The sequence below is a fragment of the Fundulus heteroclitus genome, chromosome 11 (genome assembly GCF_011125445.2).
Source record: "Fundulus heteroclitus isolate FHET01 chromosome 11, MU-UCD_Fhet_4.1, whole genome shotgun sequence".
Taxonomy (NCBI): Eukaryota; Metazoa; Chordata; class Actinopteri; order Cyprinodontiformes; family Fundulidae; genus Fundulus; species Fundulus heteroclitus.
Window position 1 is genome coordinate 5704746 of NC_046371.1, and position 20262 is coordinate 5725007.

The 20262-nt window shown below is 41.8% G+C and overlaps 1 protein-coding gene across 1 annotated transcript in view; it reads right to left on the minus strand.

The window, feature by feature from the left end:
• Positions 1-18864, minus strand: part of tmem132e (transmembrane protein 132E) — a 622280-nt gene extending 603416 nt beyond the window's left edge. The window contains exon 1 of the mRNA XM_012868888.3: positions 17721-18864. Within this exon, the coding sequence (XP_012724342.2) occupies positions 17721-17781 (61 nt within the window). The 5' untranslated portion in view covers positions 17782-18864. The remainder of the gene's footprint in view (positions 1-17720) is intronic.
• Between the last annotated feature and the right edge of the window lie 1398 nt (positions 18865-20262).

The following is a 20262-nucleotide window of genomic DNA, read 5'->3' on the forward strand; positions in this document are numbered from 1 at the left end:
TTGCAGGGGTCCATCCACGTCTTTAACTTCACCAGGACCGAATTTTTGTCAAGCACCCGGTTCAAGTTAACAATGTAGACTGGGACTGCAGCAAAAGATGTAGGCATTTTTATTTTAATGAGTAATTATGTGTAATCAAAAGATGAGCAAGAAAGAAAATGTAAAAAGGGAAATAGTCATAATAACTAATTGGGATCTTAATACATTTTCAAGATCATGTAAGTGTAACTCACCCCAAAATCCACTTTTCTTGCAGATAAACTGTATAAACTGGGCCTAGAGGTGCTACTTTAATGCTACTTTGCTTTTTCTTTTTACATTTTAATGTATAACTTGTTTGTTTCTGCAGCATCTGTCTTAAAACCATCTCAGTGCTGCCCTCCCAGGGTTGAATGGCGGCCATTGCAGTTGAATTTCCCTGTTTGTTCGAACGGTGCATGCTTTTGTAATCGTGTTCGGGTTAAAAAAACCATCTCAGACAGACACACGCCCCCATAGTCAGATTCTGGAGTTCGTCAATAGGGTTTAGCGTTTGTTACTGCTTAGCCGTGTCCCCTCTGGGTCTCTTGGCCCCGCCCCCTTTGGTGGCATTTATCTAAATTTGTCTGTGGGGAGCGAGGTTTTGCTTTTACAGCGGAGTGAGTTAAACTTTAAGTAGGTTTTTTTTTGTTTAAATGTAGTTGTTTAGAATACAATTATTTGTTAGTAATTTGTTTAATTGGTTAATTGATTTTGTTTGGGTCTTGGGTGTGTGACATGTATACATAGACTTAGCTCGGGATGAACGTGGGTGATCATATGTTTTTTTACCAGTCCTTCAGGAACCAACAATCACTCTGCCTAGTTAATCAATGAATGAGCAGGTGAAGCTAGCACCAATGCAGGAACCAGAGCAGGAGAGGCAGCAAGGGATGGTTTGTACTAGGGCTGGACGATAATTCAATAACTATATATATCGATCGATAGACGTATGGATCAATATAAAAAACAGGAGTCAATAAAAAGTTCTATAAAAGAACAGTGCATTTTAGCCTATCATGTAGGTTAATACTACAATCATTGTATCCTCCCAACCAATCACAAACCCAGGAAAGCTCCATCAGCCTTCAGAGAGCACGTGTTCTTTTTTCTTTTTTAACACTTACAGTTTTCGTAAAAAGTTGGTTGAATAAAGGGTTGTGTTTGACTCCATTTATTTTAAAAAAAAAGGTAATCAAGCAACAGCATAAATGGCCAGGGCTGCATTAAAATGTATATTTGAAATTTTTTAGATGCTTATGGATATCGATCATTATAATTTCTATTTTATGGATATGCTTTTTTTCTATATCGTCCAGCCCTAGTTTGTACCATGTTATTTGCCTGCAGAGACCTGGAATAAACCAACATGGAACTGCATTTTGACGTGTTTCTGTACTGCATACACCAGAAAGTCACTATTTGAGTTACATTCACTTATAGTTTGTTCACCTTTAAGTCTTGAGTTTTTTGTTTTTTTATGGACAAGTAGTCACTACACATATGATGGAGAGGAAAAACATCTTTATTGTTAAATACTCAACATTTTCTCACACGGATCGGCGAGTGGTGGACGATGGAGGGAAAATTAAAGAAACTCTCACGTAGAGCAGTTCAGCCGTTTCCAGCTAAACCGTGGGACGGTCGGCGGCACTTACGTTGCGACATACGGCAATTTATTTCCATCAAGTTCCAGTGGAGAGCAGAAGGTTTCTTTTCGGACTAACGGGGGAGAAACGCAGTGCGTTTTAGGACAAATCTCAGCTACTTGGCAGCACCCACTGCAGTCCACGGGTTTGAGGGCGGCAGCCTCCTTTAAATCGCCTCTAGCCCACAGTGCAAACGCAGAAGCTTTTATTCCCTCAGGGAGGATGTACTATTTAAGTTAAACTCAAGCATTTTAGCAGGGACCAATCACATGATGTAAATAATAGGGTAAATATACAGAAAGAAAGAAGCAATTCATATAACTCTAAAAGCAGATGAAACTGGAAGCTTATAGATCGGAAATACAGGTTTCCTGGTTTTTATGAATCACTTTGCTTATTTCTGCTCTGACTTGCAATTGTCAAAATTCCTGACGTTTAGGAAACAAAACACCTGCGGCTTTGGTTCAACTCGCCGTCGGCGAATTTAAAACGACAGTCGGTGGATTCGCTGCCGTGTTTGCCGACCGTGTTGACACGTGGCCACCGAGGCCGCAGCGAAGCCGCAGATCCTGCGTGCAATTACCGCCAGGGGAGGAACGGGTCAGCTGACGGCGTGTGCTTCAAAGCAGACGCGTGTGACGTGATCCAACGACGCTGGAAAAATGTCACAAAGCGTCTCCAGAGAGATGCCGGTAAACATCAGACAGATAGACTGAACCGCAGAAACGTCTGGCCTGCTCCCACGTCCTTCCCCTCGTGTTCTGTCTGCCTGACAGTGAGGAGCAGAAGTGGAAATCTAACAGCAGGAAAAGCAATCCCACAGCTGAGAACAACAACGTCCTGGAAAAGGAATTAAGGTTGGGCTGATAGTTGAAGATGAAGCTGAGGGGTGGCTGCCAGACTGGAAGGGTTCATTCCCGAGTCTCTTAGCGGATTTGTAGCTCTGGGGGGGGGGGGGGGGGGGGGGGAATAAAAATCAGAGTGGGAAGACAAACTGCGAGACATGCTGAAGGATAAAAATCTGGTCGTATTTCTTCAGTTTCCGCCGCTGTGATTCCAGGCAAATCTTTCACACGGACCCCGCTGGGGAAATACCGCTGATATGCAAAGCAGAGGAGGGAAAGCTTCCTTACCACAGATGACTTATCCGCTCTGACTTTGTGCTTTTTCTCTCAAGATTTTCTCCCAGCCCGACAAATGAAACGTATCGCATTCACGCTTAATCTTGAACATCCACAGATTATTAGCTTTCACGCTTTGTGCTGCTCAGAGCGAGGTTCTGCAGACGTGTGGCCTTCTCCATGTGAAAACCCAGAGCCCAGCCGCACGGGTGGCCTTACGGGAACCAGCAGATGCAGCGCCTTGCAAAAGTATTCACAGCGCAGCGACTTTACCATTTACACACACGCAGTACAACCACACACTTGAACGCATTTGGTTTGCATTGTCTGTTAAATGCTAACAATAACGGGTGGGCAGCCTTGAAGGCGAAGGAAAGAAAAGGATGCACGGTTTGTCATATTTAGCCTCCTTCACAGTGGTAGGTAAAAAAATCCAGCGTTTAATTTCTCCAAGTGCAGACTCAGCGGCTCTGTGAAGACCACAGAGATTTATTATGGCGACCAACCAGCATCAGGAACGCACCACAACCAGGTAAGTGTCCATTCAGCTAGCTTTGGAGGCCAACCAATCAGAGAGCATCTCTGTCCAAAATCCAGGAGCTGCATCCTGCACAGAGCTGTGAAGCCATTTTAAAACAAAAATAAAAAGTAAAGTGGCCAAACTTTTGCTCTGTTTTTGTTCGTTTTGTTTGATCCTTGAGGAGCTCCAGCGCTTCTCACTTAAAATATTGTAAAAATGACATCTATATAAAAACTTTAATCACAGTTTCTGCAGCTCTCCTACGCGGTCGCCACTTCCGTTTGACCAATCTGCTTAGATCCACAGCGACACGTGGGATAGAGTGGGCCACGACAGATACACCAGACCCATCCATCAGATCTGGGGAAGTGAACGACGGATTTATTAAAAGTATTTCAGGGGAAACTTTGAATCTGGCCAACTTTCATCGCCTCACTGGTACGTAATCGGCCTACAAAGCCGGCGTCAGAGGGATGCAGCCCCTGAATGTCTGGTCTTTTTTTTTTAAACCAAATTAAAAAAAACAAAAGGTGAGCTTTATGAAGTCTGATTTTCAAGTGGTTTTAATCTTATGTAAAAAAAGAAGCAGCAAACAGGCGGAGCACCGGCAAACGGCCTCCATCTCTCACGTCGGGGTCAGGCACACGTGAACGGCACGCTTCGTTTCAAACTGCTCTCCATGTAGAGAAATTAACGGGGCCAGTGTCGGCGCACGGCGCTCTTCATCCTGAAAGCTCATTCTCCTTCAGAGCGTCAGGGGAGACAACTTATTAAATGTGAGCTATATTGCCTTGTCGAGACGAGCGGAATTAGAGGAAAATGATTATACCCTCGTAGTACCGTAGGTGGAGAGGAGCAGGCCTCGGTGGGTGTCCTGATAGCAACGCTATGAAGCCAGATAAGGCTCTTCTCTCAGATCCAGCTGAAATTCTCCACTAATGTTGTCCATTTTTCTGTGTAGCAACGTCCAGATATGAGTGTGTGTGTGTTCGTTCCCCCCTGATGCAGATTTGGGAACTAGGTAGTAAGACGATCCAACATCTGACTCACTCAATACCCCGGGCAGAAAGGGAGGAAGCCATTTTAGATCAAAGGCATGGTTGAATCTGTGCGTGAGCCACAGCGTGCGGGAATCGATTTCTGACTAAACATGTGATCGCCTAACAAAGACGCCTCGCTGCTGCTGCTGCCGCTGCTCTGCCGGGCAAAGCTTCACAACTTCACAGATCTCAAAACGCCGCATCGAGGAGACGTGTGTGCAGCTCTCAGACACGTTTCGTTCGACTATTCTTCAGCAAAACCCAGCGGATTCTGTTGGTAATAAGACAACATTCCTGGGAAAATGTCAAAAAAAAAAAAAAAAGGTACACGTTCATCAGATTAAATTACAATATGATAGAGTTTATTTCAAGTATGCAGTTTCCCAGAAAGTCTGAATATTGCAGAAGACAGATTCTGATATGAATATGTGGGTCTACCCATAAATGTGTCTATGCACGTTATACAATAAATGCACCAAATACTTAGTCTGGGCCACTTTTGCATGAGTTACTGCATCGATGCGGCGTGGCATGGAGGTAATCAGCGTCTGGCTCTGCTGAAGTGCAACATAAACGCCAGCTTTTTGCTCATCTACACCGTTTTCTGTGTCTCATCCATCTCGTGACAATGCTTCATGCATCTCCACTAAGCTTATAGCCCCATTTACACTTCCCTTTTTTAACCGATCCATGCCGAGTTCGGACCGAGCTTGGATCAGTTAACTGTGCAGAGCTTAGTTCTTACGACCGTTTACATCACGCTAGCACGGTTCCTCGCCTCCTAGTGACGATCTACGGTAACATTCAGGAAGTTATGTTTGGTTATAATTGTGATATTTCATTGTTTGCGGAGAGAGTCAGGCGAAGAAGACAACTTTTGGTTAATTTACTTGACAGAGTCGGCTTTTGGGACGTGGATAAGACAAACAAACGTCTAATAAGGATTTACAGACGCAGGAAACGAGAGACGCCGAGGTTCATCACACTGCTAAGCAGAATCATCACTGGAAACCGTGTGGCACGGTAGGGAAGCTAGTATTTTTATGAATGTCTGAAACTGCAAAATTAGTCAGCTGGCTGTAAGGAGATTACGTGGTCTGCTCCTGCGCTCTTTGTTATTAGAGAACCCATCAAACTGGTCTAGATTTAGCGCGGTTCGGTTGTATCTGGCTCGGTTCAGTTCAGTTTGCGTTCCATTTACACTCGATAGTTATCTCTGTTACCGAGCTCGGACAGTTCTCGGCACGGTTAAATAAGGGTAGAGTAAACGGGATATTTGTCAGCTAGTTAAACCAGGTGTAGATAAGTTTGGCTGTGAGTCCAGATGAAAAATGAAATTAAATCTGCATCCCCTTCAATCTCGGGTCCAGCAAGAAGTGCTCTAAGCTTTCACGGTAGGTCGAAGCTCTGACTTTGGAGTCGAGAAAACAAAAGGCGACCGACAAGAGCCGACAACACGTCAGCCCAAACCTTCACTTGGACGGTTTGTGGAAACCTCTGAACGAGAATTCAAAGTTATTCTTCAACTTCACCTTTAAAAAGAAATGGAGCAAACTGAATCATTTAGCAATAATTCGGTCATTTACAGTATTAGCTTTCCCTCAAGGTTGCAATAATCGCTGCATGTGCACCTTTTTCCTTCCACTCAACTTTCCATTATTATGCTTGCTCTTCCAACAGCATTTTAGTCATCACTATATGGCTTATCCTCGCTTTGAAGGGAGTCAGTGACTGGATATCTGTCAAGCCATACATGTAACCCATGATTGTGTAGAACATGAATATGTGCATTACAAATAAATATATATTAAATTGGCTTTGAATATAAGGTTTGCATCGTCTGCAATCCAAACCAACTGATAATAAAGGCCTGAAATACACCACTCTGTATTAAATGACTATATCATAAACAAGTTTGCCTTTTTCCCAGTTTCATTTACACCAATAAATCACTTTAGACAGTTCTTTTATTTACCCAGATCAACCTGTATGGTAAAAAAAACAAAAAACATTAACTTTAGAAATGTTAACTGGCACACTGAAGGAAAGCTTATGCACACTTGATAATCCATTTGCTGCATGTGCATGATGCAACACCAAAGCCATCACCTGCCACTTGAAATGAATAATTAGCCTGTGAAGTCTAATTATCTTGTACAACACAGCACTCAAGGCAATGAAAGCCGTGCAGGTGGTGCATTATTTCTCACAAATTGCATTCGAGTATTTCCAAAAAAAAAAAAAAAAAAACGAACGAACGAACAACAAAAGGAGACATCTTTTGCACAACGCTTAGTAAGCAAAAGCAGATGGAGCGCATTATAGACCGGGAAAGTGAATGCATGAACTAAAACGTCCGTTTGGTTGATTTACGGCTCAACAACGAGATTAACTGGTGCAAAGCACAGAGAAAAAAGGCTGTAAGAAGTGGATTTATAGTGAGTTTGCATTGGTCTGCCTCTGATATGTCCCATTGTGCCCCGGTGAACATCAACACATCTCTGAAGTTCATTTAATTGGCATGTTAAACGAAAAGACACCAAACAACCTGTTCCAACACCTAGTTCAAACTCTGTGCACAGGAAGTGAAGTGAAAGGCGAAAACGAAGCGCATAATTAAAGATATTCACAGCTTCAAGTACCTGACATCATTAAGAGGCAAAACTTTATAAAAAAAAAAAAACTAAAAAAAAAACACAAGTGTGGGCTGACTGGAGAACAGAGACCTTGTGCATGGAACAGCATGCAATAACATTTCCTTTCATATTGGATGAAGAGGGCTACGGGGGATTTTATTTGAACAAGAGAAAATCTTTCCTGAAACCTTGGATGTTTTGTTTTGAGATTTGATTAAAATGAGAGAAAATGTCCAGTGATTGCATAAAAAGGTAATACTGGCAATTTTAGCTGAACTACAGCGACACCTGAACACAAGAAGAGATCATAGCATTTTTCTCTTTTTTGAGGAGGGGGGGGCAGTTTTTTTTAAGTTTTTAAAAGTCAAAAAGGTCAAAGTTTCTTTATTTGTCTCCCTTGGGAGAAATTTGCCTTGAACAGGGAGCGGGCTGCTGCTGCTGCTCAGCCACTTTGCACACTTTAGTAAGATCAAAAACATAATGAATACATAAATAATTTATAAAATCATACTTTAAGAAAAAGCAAAATTGCAATAAAAGTTACTTAGAACAGTTCTTTATTCTTTAAGAAAAATTCTATTAAATTTTATTTATATTGCCCCAATTAATGAAACATGTCATCTCAAGACACTTTCTAAAGTCAAATTCAATCAGATTATACAGATTGGGTCAGATTATACAGATTGGTAAAAAAAAAAGTTTCCTATCTAAGGGAACCCAAAAAGAACCCGTGATCTCGTCCTGTTGTCCCAATAAAAGACAAAATCTGAGTGTTTAATTTTACAGTTAAGTTATTAAACCAACATGCATAAGAAAAATAATCCCCAGCAGATTATCTTTACTTTAAATATGGTCATCTCTGGTCGATGCGTGGACCAAATATCACTAAATGACGTTGACACGCCGCATTTAGTCCAAGCTGTTTGGCTTTTAAGCCATTTAATTAATACTTATCAATTCACAAATAAACTTTGTTAGACGCACAACCAAAATTTCAGCCATTTAAAATCCTCAGAAAGCATAAAGCAAAAACTACAAAAGGCGCTCGTCAGATTTGATTCACGATCTCAGCGTCCAAGTGTCAGCTCGCTGCGTTTTATCTCCCTTCACCCTGAGGTTATGATATAATTATGTTCAGTTGAGAGTGGCGGTGGCAGATGACGCCTCTTCTCCTTTGTATTACGGCGCAGACACGGACATTTCTGCCTTTGTTAACAAACAGCAAAACTCGCTTAACCTTAATGTTAACTAGTGACCAGATTTAAAAAGAGCCCAGAGACGCTGAAGAGCGGAACCAGAACAGTTTAAAACCCACATACATACAGCATCAAAAGAGAAAATGATCTGAACAAGAGCTCTGATGAGCTGAAAGGAAACATTTTAAACCACAACAAGCACCAGGAACCATTAGACATGGTAATAAAAGCTACATTAACAAGAATAAAAAAAAGGTAATTATAAATAAAATCTAAAGCAACATTAAAATACCAGCTGGTTATGAGAGACAGGCTTGATTTGCATTACTTAAAAAAAGAGACAAAGTGAAGATGTTTGTCTCTTATTTTCCACTGTCGCCTCATGCATGCTCAGTATGAGGGATTGCTGCAAAGCCATCAACAATGCAGACGACTGTCCACTGTGGCTCTACGCTCTTTCAGGAGGAGTGAATGCTGCTTGGAGAGACTTGATGCAACCTGCTGGGTTTCCTTAGAGAGGAAACTTTCTCACCAACCTGGAGGATCTGATGGAGTCTGACTTTGGAAAGAGACTGGAGACTTGACATGTATCATGAATTGGCGCTATATAGATAAAATTGAATTGAATTTAGTAAGAATAACAGATTTCAACAAGGAGTGACACACGTGATTGTTAATAAACCCAACATGGCGTCAACCCCCCCCCCGTATCTGTGGCTGCCCTCCTGAGCCGACAGGGACTGGGAAGGTGGAGCCCTTCCTGTCCGTCAGCCAGCTTGTTAGCCTGAGTTGGTGAAGTTCCTTCTTCCCTGGATGACTGAGAAAAAGCTACACTTTAAATTAAATAAAAACACTCTGAACGTTTCTCTTCTCTTGGAGAAAGTATATTTTCCTCCCAGCTGTAGAGAGAGCCCACTCACACAGTGATCCGGCAGGGTTTTTCCCCCTTTTCTTTTTTTGGCGATTCAAAAATTTCAAAATTGTTATTGTGTAGATAAAAAAAACAAAAACATTTTAGATTTGATTCTTTAATGAAACCTCAAAAATAATAACTGAAAATCTTTGGTGTTTGCTTTTCTGCAACAGTTTTTTTTTTTCCCCATGTTGTGCAGCATCGACCGTCTTTGACTAAATTTGACTGAACGGTACCTGAATAAGATGTTTTTACAATGAAAGCGCAGGTTCAGAGAGCAAAAAAAAACCATGAAGTGGATTTTTAGAGTTATTCTCATTTCAGAGGAGACTAAAAAAGATCTTTGCATCGCCGTTTTTGAATGCTAAATCTTTTTATGCCTCAAAAAGCAAACTAGCCAAAAGGGGTTAGTTGATATTCTGTTGCGTTTACTAGATCTGGGGCTTTTGAGCCGCAGAGCAAACAGCAGTGCTTTCAGCACATTGACCCTTATGCATTTGGAGGCACAATGCATGAATACCTGCAGGGGTTTAAACGTTTTAAGCATGAAACCAAAGGCTGCGTCCTGCAGAGAGAAACGGGCAATGCACTGCAAATCAATGAATGCACCAATTTGTGCAACTTTACCAAAAAGAAGTGCTCCAGCGAACGATCCCGGCCATCGCGCTACTTTTTTTGGGGGGTGGCCGGCGCTTCACAAAAGGTTCCTTTCATCGCCGATGAAGAACAAGATCCTTAGAATGCGAAACATAACAGCCACTGCACTTCCAGAGCGGGGCGAGAGCCTGGAGCCATCAAACAGCACCGCAACATTCAGGCGAGGCCAATTAACACAATTACAGGAAGGGTCACTTTAAGATGGTTTATACTATTAAAAAGGAAGGAAAAAACATCATAGCTGTAACGGCATGCAGACTCAGCTGAAACATATGAGCATAATAAAAAAGGTAAAAATCCACGGAATATGTGCGCATATTCACTTTAGCTAGCTCTGAGCCCGGGAAGAATATAATATATCCACTTTTCAGCGCTGCTTCTCGTTCTTCATCACCATTTTCTGATGCCTGAAGCACAAACCAGAAGAAAATCACTTAACTCCCGCTTCATGCACAGACTGTAAAGAGCCAACTAAATATATATATAAAAAAACAAAAAAACAATATGCTTCATTAAAGCAAACGCAAACAAAAGTGACAGGTGCACCGCTAGCAATGCGCCGTCTTGACATGACCGGCCTCAAGACAGAATAACCAAACAGCAATTTTATCTCATTTGCAGTCAGAAAGTGTTAAAGCATGAGGAGATGCAGCCAGGAGGGTTTTTTTTTTTTATCTCCCCATCAATGAAGAACAGCTGTGCTTATAACATCCAGCAGAACCAGAGGAAAGGTTTCATTTCTCCTCCTGTAGATCAGAAGACGGCACGGGCCCATCCGGCGGCGCTTACGTCGCTGCGTCCGCCCCTGTGACGGTTAGACGTGAGCCGTTCAATCCATTTAACCAGGTCGGCCACAATGTCGTCTCCCTGGAGTCCGGCCAGCGCTCCGTTGTCTCGGTGCTGGCGCACAACCAAGCCGGATCAATTTACATATTTAGTTAACGACGCGTGCGCCTGTTAAATATATACGACGTGCCGCCTCTGCTTCGCTCAGCTGGAGATTAACCTGGACCATCTTTGGGTTGACACATCCTGACACTTTCAATAAAATCATAAACAAAAAAGAAAAAAAAAGGGTTTTCTCCCCACCCTGAAAATGTAGAAATTAGATTGTATGAATCTTTTAGTAGAATTAATTACATTTTATACATTAATATTAACAAAAATCAGAAATCTAGAGTAAAGGTTAACGTTTTTTAAACCCACCATCGGGAAAATGATCAGCAGAACAATGAAAATAATTATTAGGGGCAGTCCTGTTAACACCCCCATCCCTGCTTTGGTGTCCAAAAGTTAATGTCTTATTCGAAATACAGTGCCTCGCAAAAGTATTCACACCCCCTTGCGATTTTTTTTTTCCAGGTTTTGTTGCTTCACTACTAGGGCTGGACAATATAGAAAAAAAACTATATTGATAAAATAGAAATCATATTGATCCATATCGATAATTATCAACATATTCAAAACATATATTTTAAGTGCAGTTCTGGTCATTTTATTCTGTTGCTTAGTGACCTATTTTTAGATAAAGACAGAAACACTGAATTGAAACTCAATCCTTTAAATCAACCAACTTTTTACCAAAACTGCAAGATTTAAAGAATTAAAAACAACGCATGCTCTCTGAACTCTTTAAGGGGGCGGAGCTTCCTGGGTCTGCGATGTGATTGGGAGGATGTAATGACTATAATATTAACCTACATGGCTAGAAAACAAAAAGAAAAACTGTTATTCTATTGAACTTTTTATTGACCCTTTTTCTATCATCGATATATATTGATATTGAATTATCGTCTAGCCCTACTCACTACCTGCAATTAATCAAGTTAACAGCATTTCACTTCATTTCCAGAACATGCCAACAACAAAGAGGACAAAAAAAACACAAAAAGCTTCAGCGTGCATAAGTGTTCACCCCCCTAAAGGACCTTGTAGAGACATCCTTTGCAGCTACTCCAGCTGCTGGTGTCAACGACGATCTTCAAGTCCAACCACAGATTCTCCATTAGATTGAGATCTGCGCTTTGACTAGGCCATTCTGACATGTAAAATGTTTCCCCTGAAACCACCTGAGTGTTGCTGTAGCAGTCTGCGTCGGGTCAGTGCCCTGCTGCAAGGTGAGCCTCCGTCCCAGACTCAGATCAGTTCCAGGATATCTCTGCATTTATCTCATCCATCCTTTCCTTGACTCAGACTAGACTCCCAGCTCCTGCTGATGAAAAACATCCCCACAGCATGATGCTGCCACCGCCACGTTTCACTGTGAGGATCGTGTCCTTGGCGTGACGGGATCTGTTGGATTTGTAGCAGACAGCAATTTCCCTGGTAGTCGAAAAGTTCGGCTCTAGTCTGACCAGAGCTCCTTCTTCCATACATTTGGGGAGTCGCCTACAGGCCTTCTTATTTTTGCACCAAGTAACGCCTTTTTCTGGCCTCTATTCCATGAAGCTCAGCTCTATGGAGATTCAGATATTGTTGTACTTACTCACCCTGACTTGTACTTCTCAACAACGTTGTCCCGACTTGTCTGGGGAGCTCCTTGGTCTTCATGGTGCTTCTTGCTTAGTGGTGCTGCAGCCTCTGAGGCTCTTCAGCAAAGGTGTCATGTGACCTTCAGACTGCACACAGGTGGACTTAATTTCACCAATTATGGGACTTTTGAAGGTAATTAAATGCTTCAGAACCTTTTATGGGCCTCAGAGCAAAGGGAGTGAATACTTTTGCAAGGCCCTGTAAGAGCCTTAGCGTCCTATTTATAGGACGCTAAGGCTAAGGCATAAGTTGAAATGTTTTATTTAAGTTAAATTACCACAGATTTATTTTCAAATTGACGGTAAAGCAGGCAGAAGCCCTCAGTTTAATTTGTTTTTATGAGCGGACTTAAAAGTACGATTAGAAGCTGGTAGTTCATTAATGAAAAGTTTAGTGGAAGGAAAAACGCCGACTCCGTTCGGGTAGAAAACCCGTCAACTTTTCCGCCGGTGCTTTCCTGCTGATCCGTTTTCACCCACATTTGTCAAAGTGATCGTTTCCAATTAAAGTTACAACCTGATTTTAATCTAATGTATCACTATGTGGACTAGAATCATGTCTACATTATAGTCTGAATAATTATGTTTAGCGATAAAGTCTAGGATTTTCTTTCAGTGCTATTGTCCCTTTTGTGAACCTTCACAACTGTCTTGACCTCTTTACTTAAACTAATCCACGTATTATTCAGTGAAGGAGCACCAGAACTTTTTAGGGGATTGATAGCAAAAGGGGATGAATACATACATTTATTTTTTCTCTGCTTCTGATGGCTGGATCTAAAGATGATGAGAATCTGCTGCTCAGAGGTAAAGTATGTATTACAGTCACACACAAAAAAAAAAAAAAAAAAAACACAGGTTGCAGTCACAGCTGATGACGGAGAGGAAAGAATCAGAAACATAAAACCGTTCAGCCCGCAGGATTTGGACGCTTTTGTTGGGAAAACGAACAAATTAAAGGTGAACACGTTTGACCTAAACATGAAGTTACGTAAACCAAAAACTTATCAGCACCAGCAGAACACTTCATGCAACATTTAGCGTATGAGTGAAATTATTCTAACGTAGAAATAGCTGCACGCCGAGAAGCCACAATCGGTCTTATCCACTGAGCTATATTATACACTGGAGTGCTGATTTTGCCGAAAAACTGAAGTCACTGGCCGCCATCTTGCTACTCCCTACTCTCACAGAACCCCACAGGATTTGGTTGTAACAACAAGCAGTTTTCTGGCTGTGTGAAAACGTTTCACAGGTAATTCTACAGTCAGTGGATGTACTAACACTATCAACTACTAGGAAACTAGGTGCTGAAATATTTTACATGTTATTCATATTAAATATACATATATGTATATATAAATATTTGTACATGTATATATGTATATATATGTATACATATTTGTAAATATGTTTTTGTATATTGTTATTTATATATTTATAAATGTTATATATGTATATTTAAATGAATAAATTGCTAAATATTTCAGCACATGACTTTATCAGTACTTGATAGTTTTAGAACATAAAAGTATATGGCATTTGACATTTTAAAAGTTTTAAGCCCCCCCTGAACATGGAAAAAAATTCTCATTATTCAATGCTGTAGCGCACATATTCCCTAGTTACTGGGGGAAAATAGGGAGTACCAATATGGCGGCTGGTGGCTTCAAAGCGACTCGTTCTAAACCACGGCGGCATCTTACCCGCAGATCTGTGCTGGGACGCCTGTTCGTTTAGCTCAGCGGAGACGATAACTCGTCCCCTCTGTCATGTGCGCGAGTGTCTGTGTACCCAATTACTGACAAGCGAAATACCGAGCTAATTAAGCCTCATGAAATTAAGTGAGGTAGCCAAAAAATAAATGATTGGTTCAGTACTATTACCATCCTAACAACCAAATGGAAATTACTAGCAAGAGGGTGAAGAGGGGAGATATTTTGAGAGTCAATGTGGAAGCTGAACTTGAAGCTGTGTGTACAAGTTCTCCAAGTCAAATGTGATTCAAATCATTTCAAATTGGGATTCAGTTGTTGTGGGACAGAGGGAATATGGAATGGGCCGAATTTTCTGCAACCATTGCATAAAGCGTGCTCCTTTTACGAAACACTCAGCGCTAAATTATCAACTACAAACATCTGTTACCCCCACCAAACCGGTTTTAGGGTTAAACAGCGGTAAAGCGACGCTTTGTATCAGTTTTTCCCCGTAGCAGAGCTTTTTCTGGCAGTGCTGCAGATGCTTCCCTGCTTCAGCACGTCTGATTTCACTTGATGCCTGATTAGCAAGCGGCTGCTGAGCTGCAATCGTTTGAATCAGGTATGTTAAAGCAGGGAGAGCGCTAAAGCAGTGGTCCTCGGTTCCTGTCCTCCAAGGGCCTGCAACTTATAATTGTTACTGTGCTTCAACACACCCGAGTCAAATAATCAGGTCATTAGCAGGAATCGGGTTAACTGGACTGCAGACTGAGGAGCTAATTCAGCCATTTGACTCTGGGGTGTTGGATCAGGGAGCCGTCTGAAAGCTGCAGGACCCCGGACCTCGAGGACCGCTGCTCTAAAACATGCAGGACAAATATTTTGGGTACCCTACAGAAACAAATGTTGACAAAGCGGCAGATGACATCCAAAAGGTTTGGAATGACAAAAAATATTTTCATTCACCGCAGCTGGCCAACAATGCTTAAGTTGATTTGGTGCTCAAGTAAAAAGGTCTATTTTTTTCAATTCAATTCAATTTATATAGCGCCAATTCATGAAACATGTCATCTCGAGGCTCTTTACAAAGTCAAAATCAATCATATTATACAGATTGGTCAAAAATGTCCTATATAAGGGAACCAGTTGATTGCATCAAAGTCCCGACAAGCAGCATTCACTCCTGGAGAAGCGTAGAGCCACAGGGAGAGTCGTCTGCATTGTACATGGCTTTGCAGCAATCCCTCATACTGAGCAAGCACAAAGCGACAGTGGAAAGAAAAACTCCCTATTAGCATTATTTTTGAGGGTTAAAAAAAATAAAAATAGACCTATGAGATCCTTTTAGGAATCTGGATTGCATTCGATCATCTTTAGTGAAAAGACGGGAATAGAAAACAGCGACTTAAAACCTTTGTGCCATTCATCAAGACACAATAAAAAGTATGAATACCACAACATACAGTCTGATCAGACTGGAGTTAATTTTTCTACACTTGATTTCAGATCATTTAAGACGTGGTTTGTGACCTAGCCATTCTATACTATACGAAATAAATCTTTAAAACCTAGTTTTGCTTTCTTTAATATAACGTATCGTCTCATCATCCGACTTCACTTGGCATGAAAACATTTTTTTTTTTTTTTTTTTTTTAAGTAATTTGTGAGCCTGTGTTGTGTTTATTTTTCGGTCTTTTCATATCGCCAGCTGAAAACAGACGTCTGACTCCCATTTGCAGCACGGCTGATAAACGCTGATTAGACATCAGGAATGTCAGTCGACATTGCAGCTGGCATTCACCAACCCCGACGTTCGTTCATCACAGAAATTTTCATGTTTCTCGCCGCTTAGAAACGAGGAGTCATGCGGATGACACGTCCTCGGGCATCCTCGGCAAGAAGTCACGATACAAACGTGGCTGACTCAAATATTTACTGGAAATTATATTTTTCTTTTTAACTGATGTGGTTCAATCAAACTGTTTATTTTTCCAGTTTTAATAGAGAGGTTGTTCAGGAATGGTTGACATTTTGAGCTGGAACCCAACTGTCCTCTATGAATGAAAGAGGTGACACTAATTAATGGTGGCAAGAAAACAAAACTGACTTTTTGGGTACTTTAATAACAGGTTGCCTCCAAGGTGCCTGTTTGGCTGCAAGGTAAACCAATGTAATATTTAAATTGGTTTACATCTGAAATCCTCCCTACTGAAAAGGAGGAGCTTATACTACAAGGTGATGTCAAAACTGATGTACATGAGTTGTTTGTCTTCTCTTATCCTGTTTCTAGTCATAGTTTTATGTCATTACAAACAGAAGGGGGTCAACAGCCAAAATGTGTGTGCATGAGTAGAAACATCAAGTCTGTGGGGGACCAGGATTCCCGGAGGATCGCCTCCGAGGCAAACCGGCCACAGACCGAAACTTATCGGCCTTTAACGCTTTGAAAGCAGCACCTTCACTGTTCGTCCTGCCGGGCGGTAATCAGAACCCGACCACAGGCTGGGATGAGAATTGGCCAGACCAGACGGAGCATTGCTGCGCGCTGCACACCGTATTCAAACAGTCTGAATACAGCCATCAAGGAGAGTGTACGCCTTAGTGCACACGTAGGCTGTTCTTTTGTGTGGTAATGAAATTGAGGCAAGACTTGGTAAAAAAAAAAAAATAAATAAAAAGATGAGACGGCATTAAACAAAACGCCTCCATTCTGCACTGTAGAACGCACAGGGTGGCTATGCAGCAGACGGTGAGTGCCTGTGTGAGGGGGGGGGGGGGGGGGGGGGGGGATTGCTTCTCCTCTTCATGTTGCTCATCCTGATTCTGGTTCCACAAATGAGCAAGCCGCCCTGCGGGGTGCCACTACCCGACAACAGCTGGTTAATAAATGCATCGCAGTGACACGTTCAGCCCAGTGCTGTAACCAATGTTTGTTTTACTGCAACCATAAAAATAAATATTAAAAATAAATAAAAGCAGTGGGACATTAAAATGGGAAGGAGATTGGTCCCCAGAAATCTCCAGATCAGAGGGACATGTCAGAAAAGAAAATTAAACTAATTCCCTCTCTGGAATGGTTTTCTGTTGCATCTCGCCTGCTTTGTGCAGCAGATTTCTGCTTATGTGGGACATATTGTCATGCACATTTGTTAATCAGCGCCGTGAGAGCCCTTGGAGTAGCAAGAAATGAGACTGAGCGCACACAGGAGGAGGAAAATCAGAAGGAGGCGGTTGACAGACGCTTCAAATATTGCGAGTGTGGCTCTCCAGGAGTGGGTTGTTATTTAGATCACAGGTCCAGTGGACTCCTGCTGCCTGTGACAGTAAATGCGATAATTACACAAATCATTTAGCCACCAAGGCGTCTATCCAAACTACTGAAAACGTTCTCTGATCCTGGGGCAGCCTGTTTGCTTTAGTTCAGCCACCTTCAAAAATAAAATAAAAGAGAGATTCAAGCAAATGTGCCGGCTCTTCTAAAATACTAAACAGGATTATGAAAGCTGTGTTTGTGTCTGAATGCGTGCGTTTGGGGAGAGGAGGGGGTGGAGGAGGAGGGGGGGAGAGAGGGAGAGAGAGGGGTCATGAGCCACAATGACCAATCACAACATCAGCTGCCTCTGCAGTTGCATGTTACAGAAAATTAGCACAATCACGGTCTGTGCAACACAACCATGACACTGGAGGGGAAAAGGAGAAGGAAAAAGAAAAAAAAAAGACAAGAGAGCGTCTCATCACTCACCACACGAAAGCATCGCCACGCAGATGATGGGAGTCCATCTGAAATCCCTCACACCTGACATGGTAGAAGAAATCCCACCGGCTGCGCGTAAAAAAAAAAAATCCCAGTTGTCCCAGTAGTTTGGATCCGTAGTGGACAGACAAAGCTCCCCTGCAGGCGTGAGCTGGTGCGGGTCTCCAACTTGGATGATGCGCAACGGGCAGATGTGTATCTGAACGCGTGACAGTGCGCGTGTGACGCGCCGCCGAGGTCTCTCTCTGTATATATAGATATATAATCTATATAGAAGCAAATGAATAAATATTACAGTCCAGTAAGCATCTTCCCAGAGTCCCAGTCCACGTCCTCTTCAGAGCTCCACAGATGGGGAACAAAGTTGCTTTCCTGGTTTACCGTGAGAGACACGAGAGCCGCTCCAAGCGCTCTGCAGGAGACCGGATGAATTCAGCCCCCGAAAAAATGATTAATCTGGAGGACACGAGTGGGAAAATGACGCGCGCAACGGCTGAAGCGCAGGACTCCAGCACGCCTTCTCCAAAACCATTCCAGACCAGAATGACAATGAGGACGGAGCGGAACGTCTCCACACGACAACTCAGCCTCCACTTCACAAGTTAAAGAGCAGATTTCGACGGCGAGGGAAGAAGAGGAGCGTCGGGGAGAGCGGGAGGACGTCAGACGGATCCGCACTGCTCGGGTTCGGCTGTCACCGACTTCTCTGGGGTTTTTTTTATATTAATATTATTATTAACAATCCACAGCGGAGACCAGACGCCGATGAATCCAGTCAGAGCAGATAGAGAGAAAACTGAAGGTTGAAATGATCCGTGAGAGGTTAGGGGAAAAAAATAATCAAATGTTCCGGTGCTGCTTGAAACACAGCCAAGTCCGCAGAACTCCACGTTTTAGCCCCGGGCGTGTGTTTTTATCCCAGTGTGTCAAGTGCAGACGCACTTTTCAGGTGGACACGTTCCTGCGGGACGCGGAGCCCACGCGCACGCTCGCTGTCACGCGCCGGCTCGCGGGTCAGGTGTGCAACTCCGCTCCCCAAACAAGTAAACGTGCTCCCCTCTAAAATGTCCAGAGCCGCAGCTCCATTAATCAAGCAGGACGCAACAGAGGAGCCACTTCCGGCGGAGAGCTTCAAAATAAAGTGCGCGCTCGGAGACGCCGCTCGAGGTGAGCGCTTCACCAGTATGTGTCCGGTAAAATCAGACAAAGCGTCCAAATGTTTCATATTTAAATCCATAGTCACTATTCTATGATTAATAAATAGTATTGCTATTTTTACTGTAACTATTAGAGGAAATTATAAAATAATAGAAGTCAACTAAAGTAAAAAATGATCCCCCCCAAAAAAAATTTAAACTGTAATATTGTTGTTGAATTGACAATACTTACTGACACATATATCTTCCTCAGTTTTTCGGTTTCCTTTCTGTCAACACAAAGTTTGCTCGCTATGAGTTTTAATATTTTACTTACTATGTCATCTTAGCATCAGGTAAGGGGAGTGAGCATCAACACAAATTATATATGTCTAATATATAATTACCATTACATGTAAAATATAAGGGTCTACGCACCGGCTCTACTATCCCCTCCAAGCAATGAGCTCCCCTAAGGGATGAGTTAAATACACAAGATAATTTGCAATGACAAATAAATATGATGATTATTAATATAATTAGGTTACACACATTGATGCTGTAGTACGTGATTGTGATCTAATATATAGATTAAGACTTTCTTTAAGTCTAATTTCCTCAGTGACACAAAACAAAGCGGATTAACTGTATGAATGGAATACAATAGGCCTACCACTGCGGTCTGGGTTTCTGGTTGGAAGAGCATAAAGGTTCACGGCATTGGCTTTTATTTTATAATCCAGGTCGTTAACTTCCGGTAAGGCCCTTATTAGGCACGGTGAGCTTCACCTGCCTCAAACCTGACATGATGAACAGAAATGAATCACGTGTGTCTTGCCTGAAAAAATAATAATTTTCCTTTTCATTGCAACGTTATTATCTGAAAACGTGATAACGCTGCTAATGATATCAGCACATTTATTAAGCTTTAATTCATTAAGTAAGAGTAAAGCATAATATTAGTTATTTTGGCCTTTGTCTCTTATTTTTTTACTGGAATATACAGGTGCATCCCAGAACAGAATATTTAACATTTATTTTAAAAGAAGAATTAATTTCAAAGAACTGAAACACACCAAATTGGAAACATTTGCTACAAACAAAGTAATGTATTTCAAGGCTTTATGTTTTAATCTATTTATAATTTCTTTTTATTGCTCATAGCTTGATGCCAACAAAACATCCAAAGTGTGGTTTCTCAAATAACTTACATCAGATGCAAAAAAAAAAAGAAAGAAAGAAAGAAAGAAAGAAAGAAATATTTTTAATACATAAATGTTGTTTTAATGCTTAGTCATGGCCAACACAATTGAGGGGAAAACTTCTGACTTGATAGTTATCCAGCAGATAGTTTGATGTTCTCCACAGGGAGCATAAAACTCTACAGATTATGA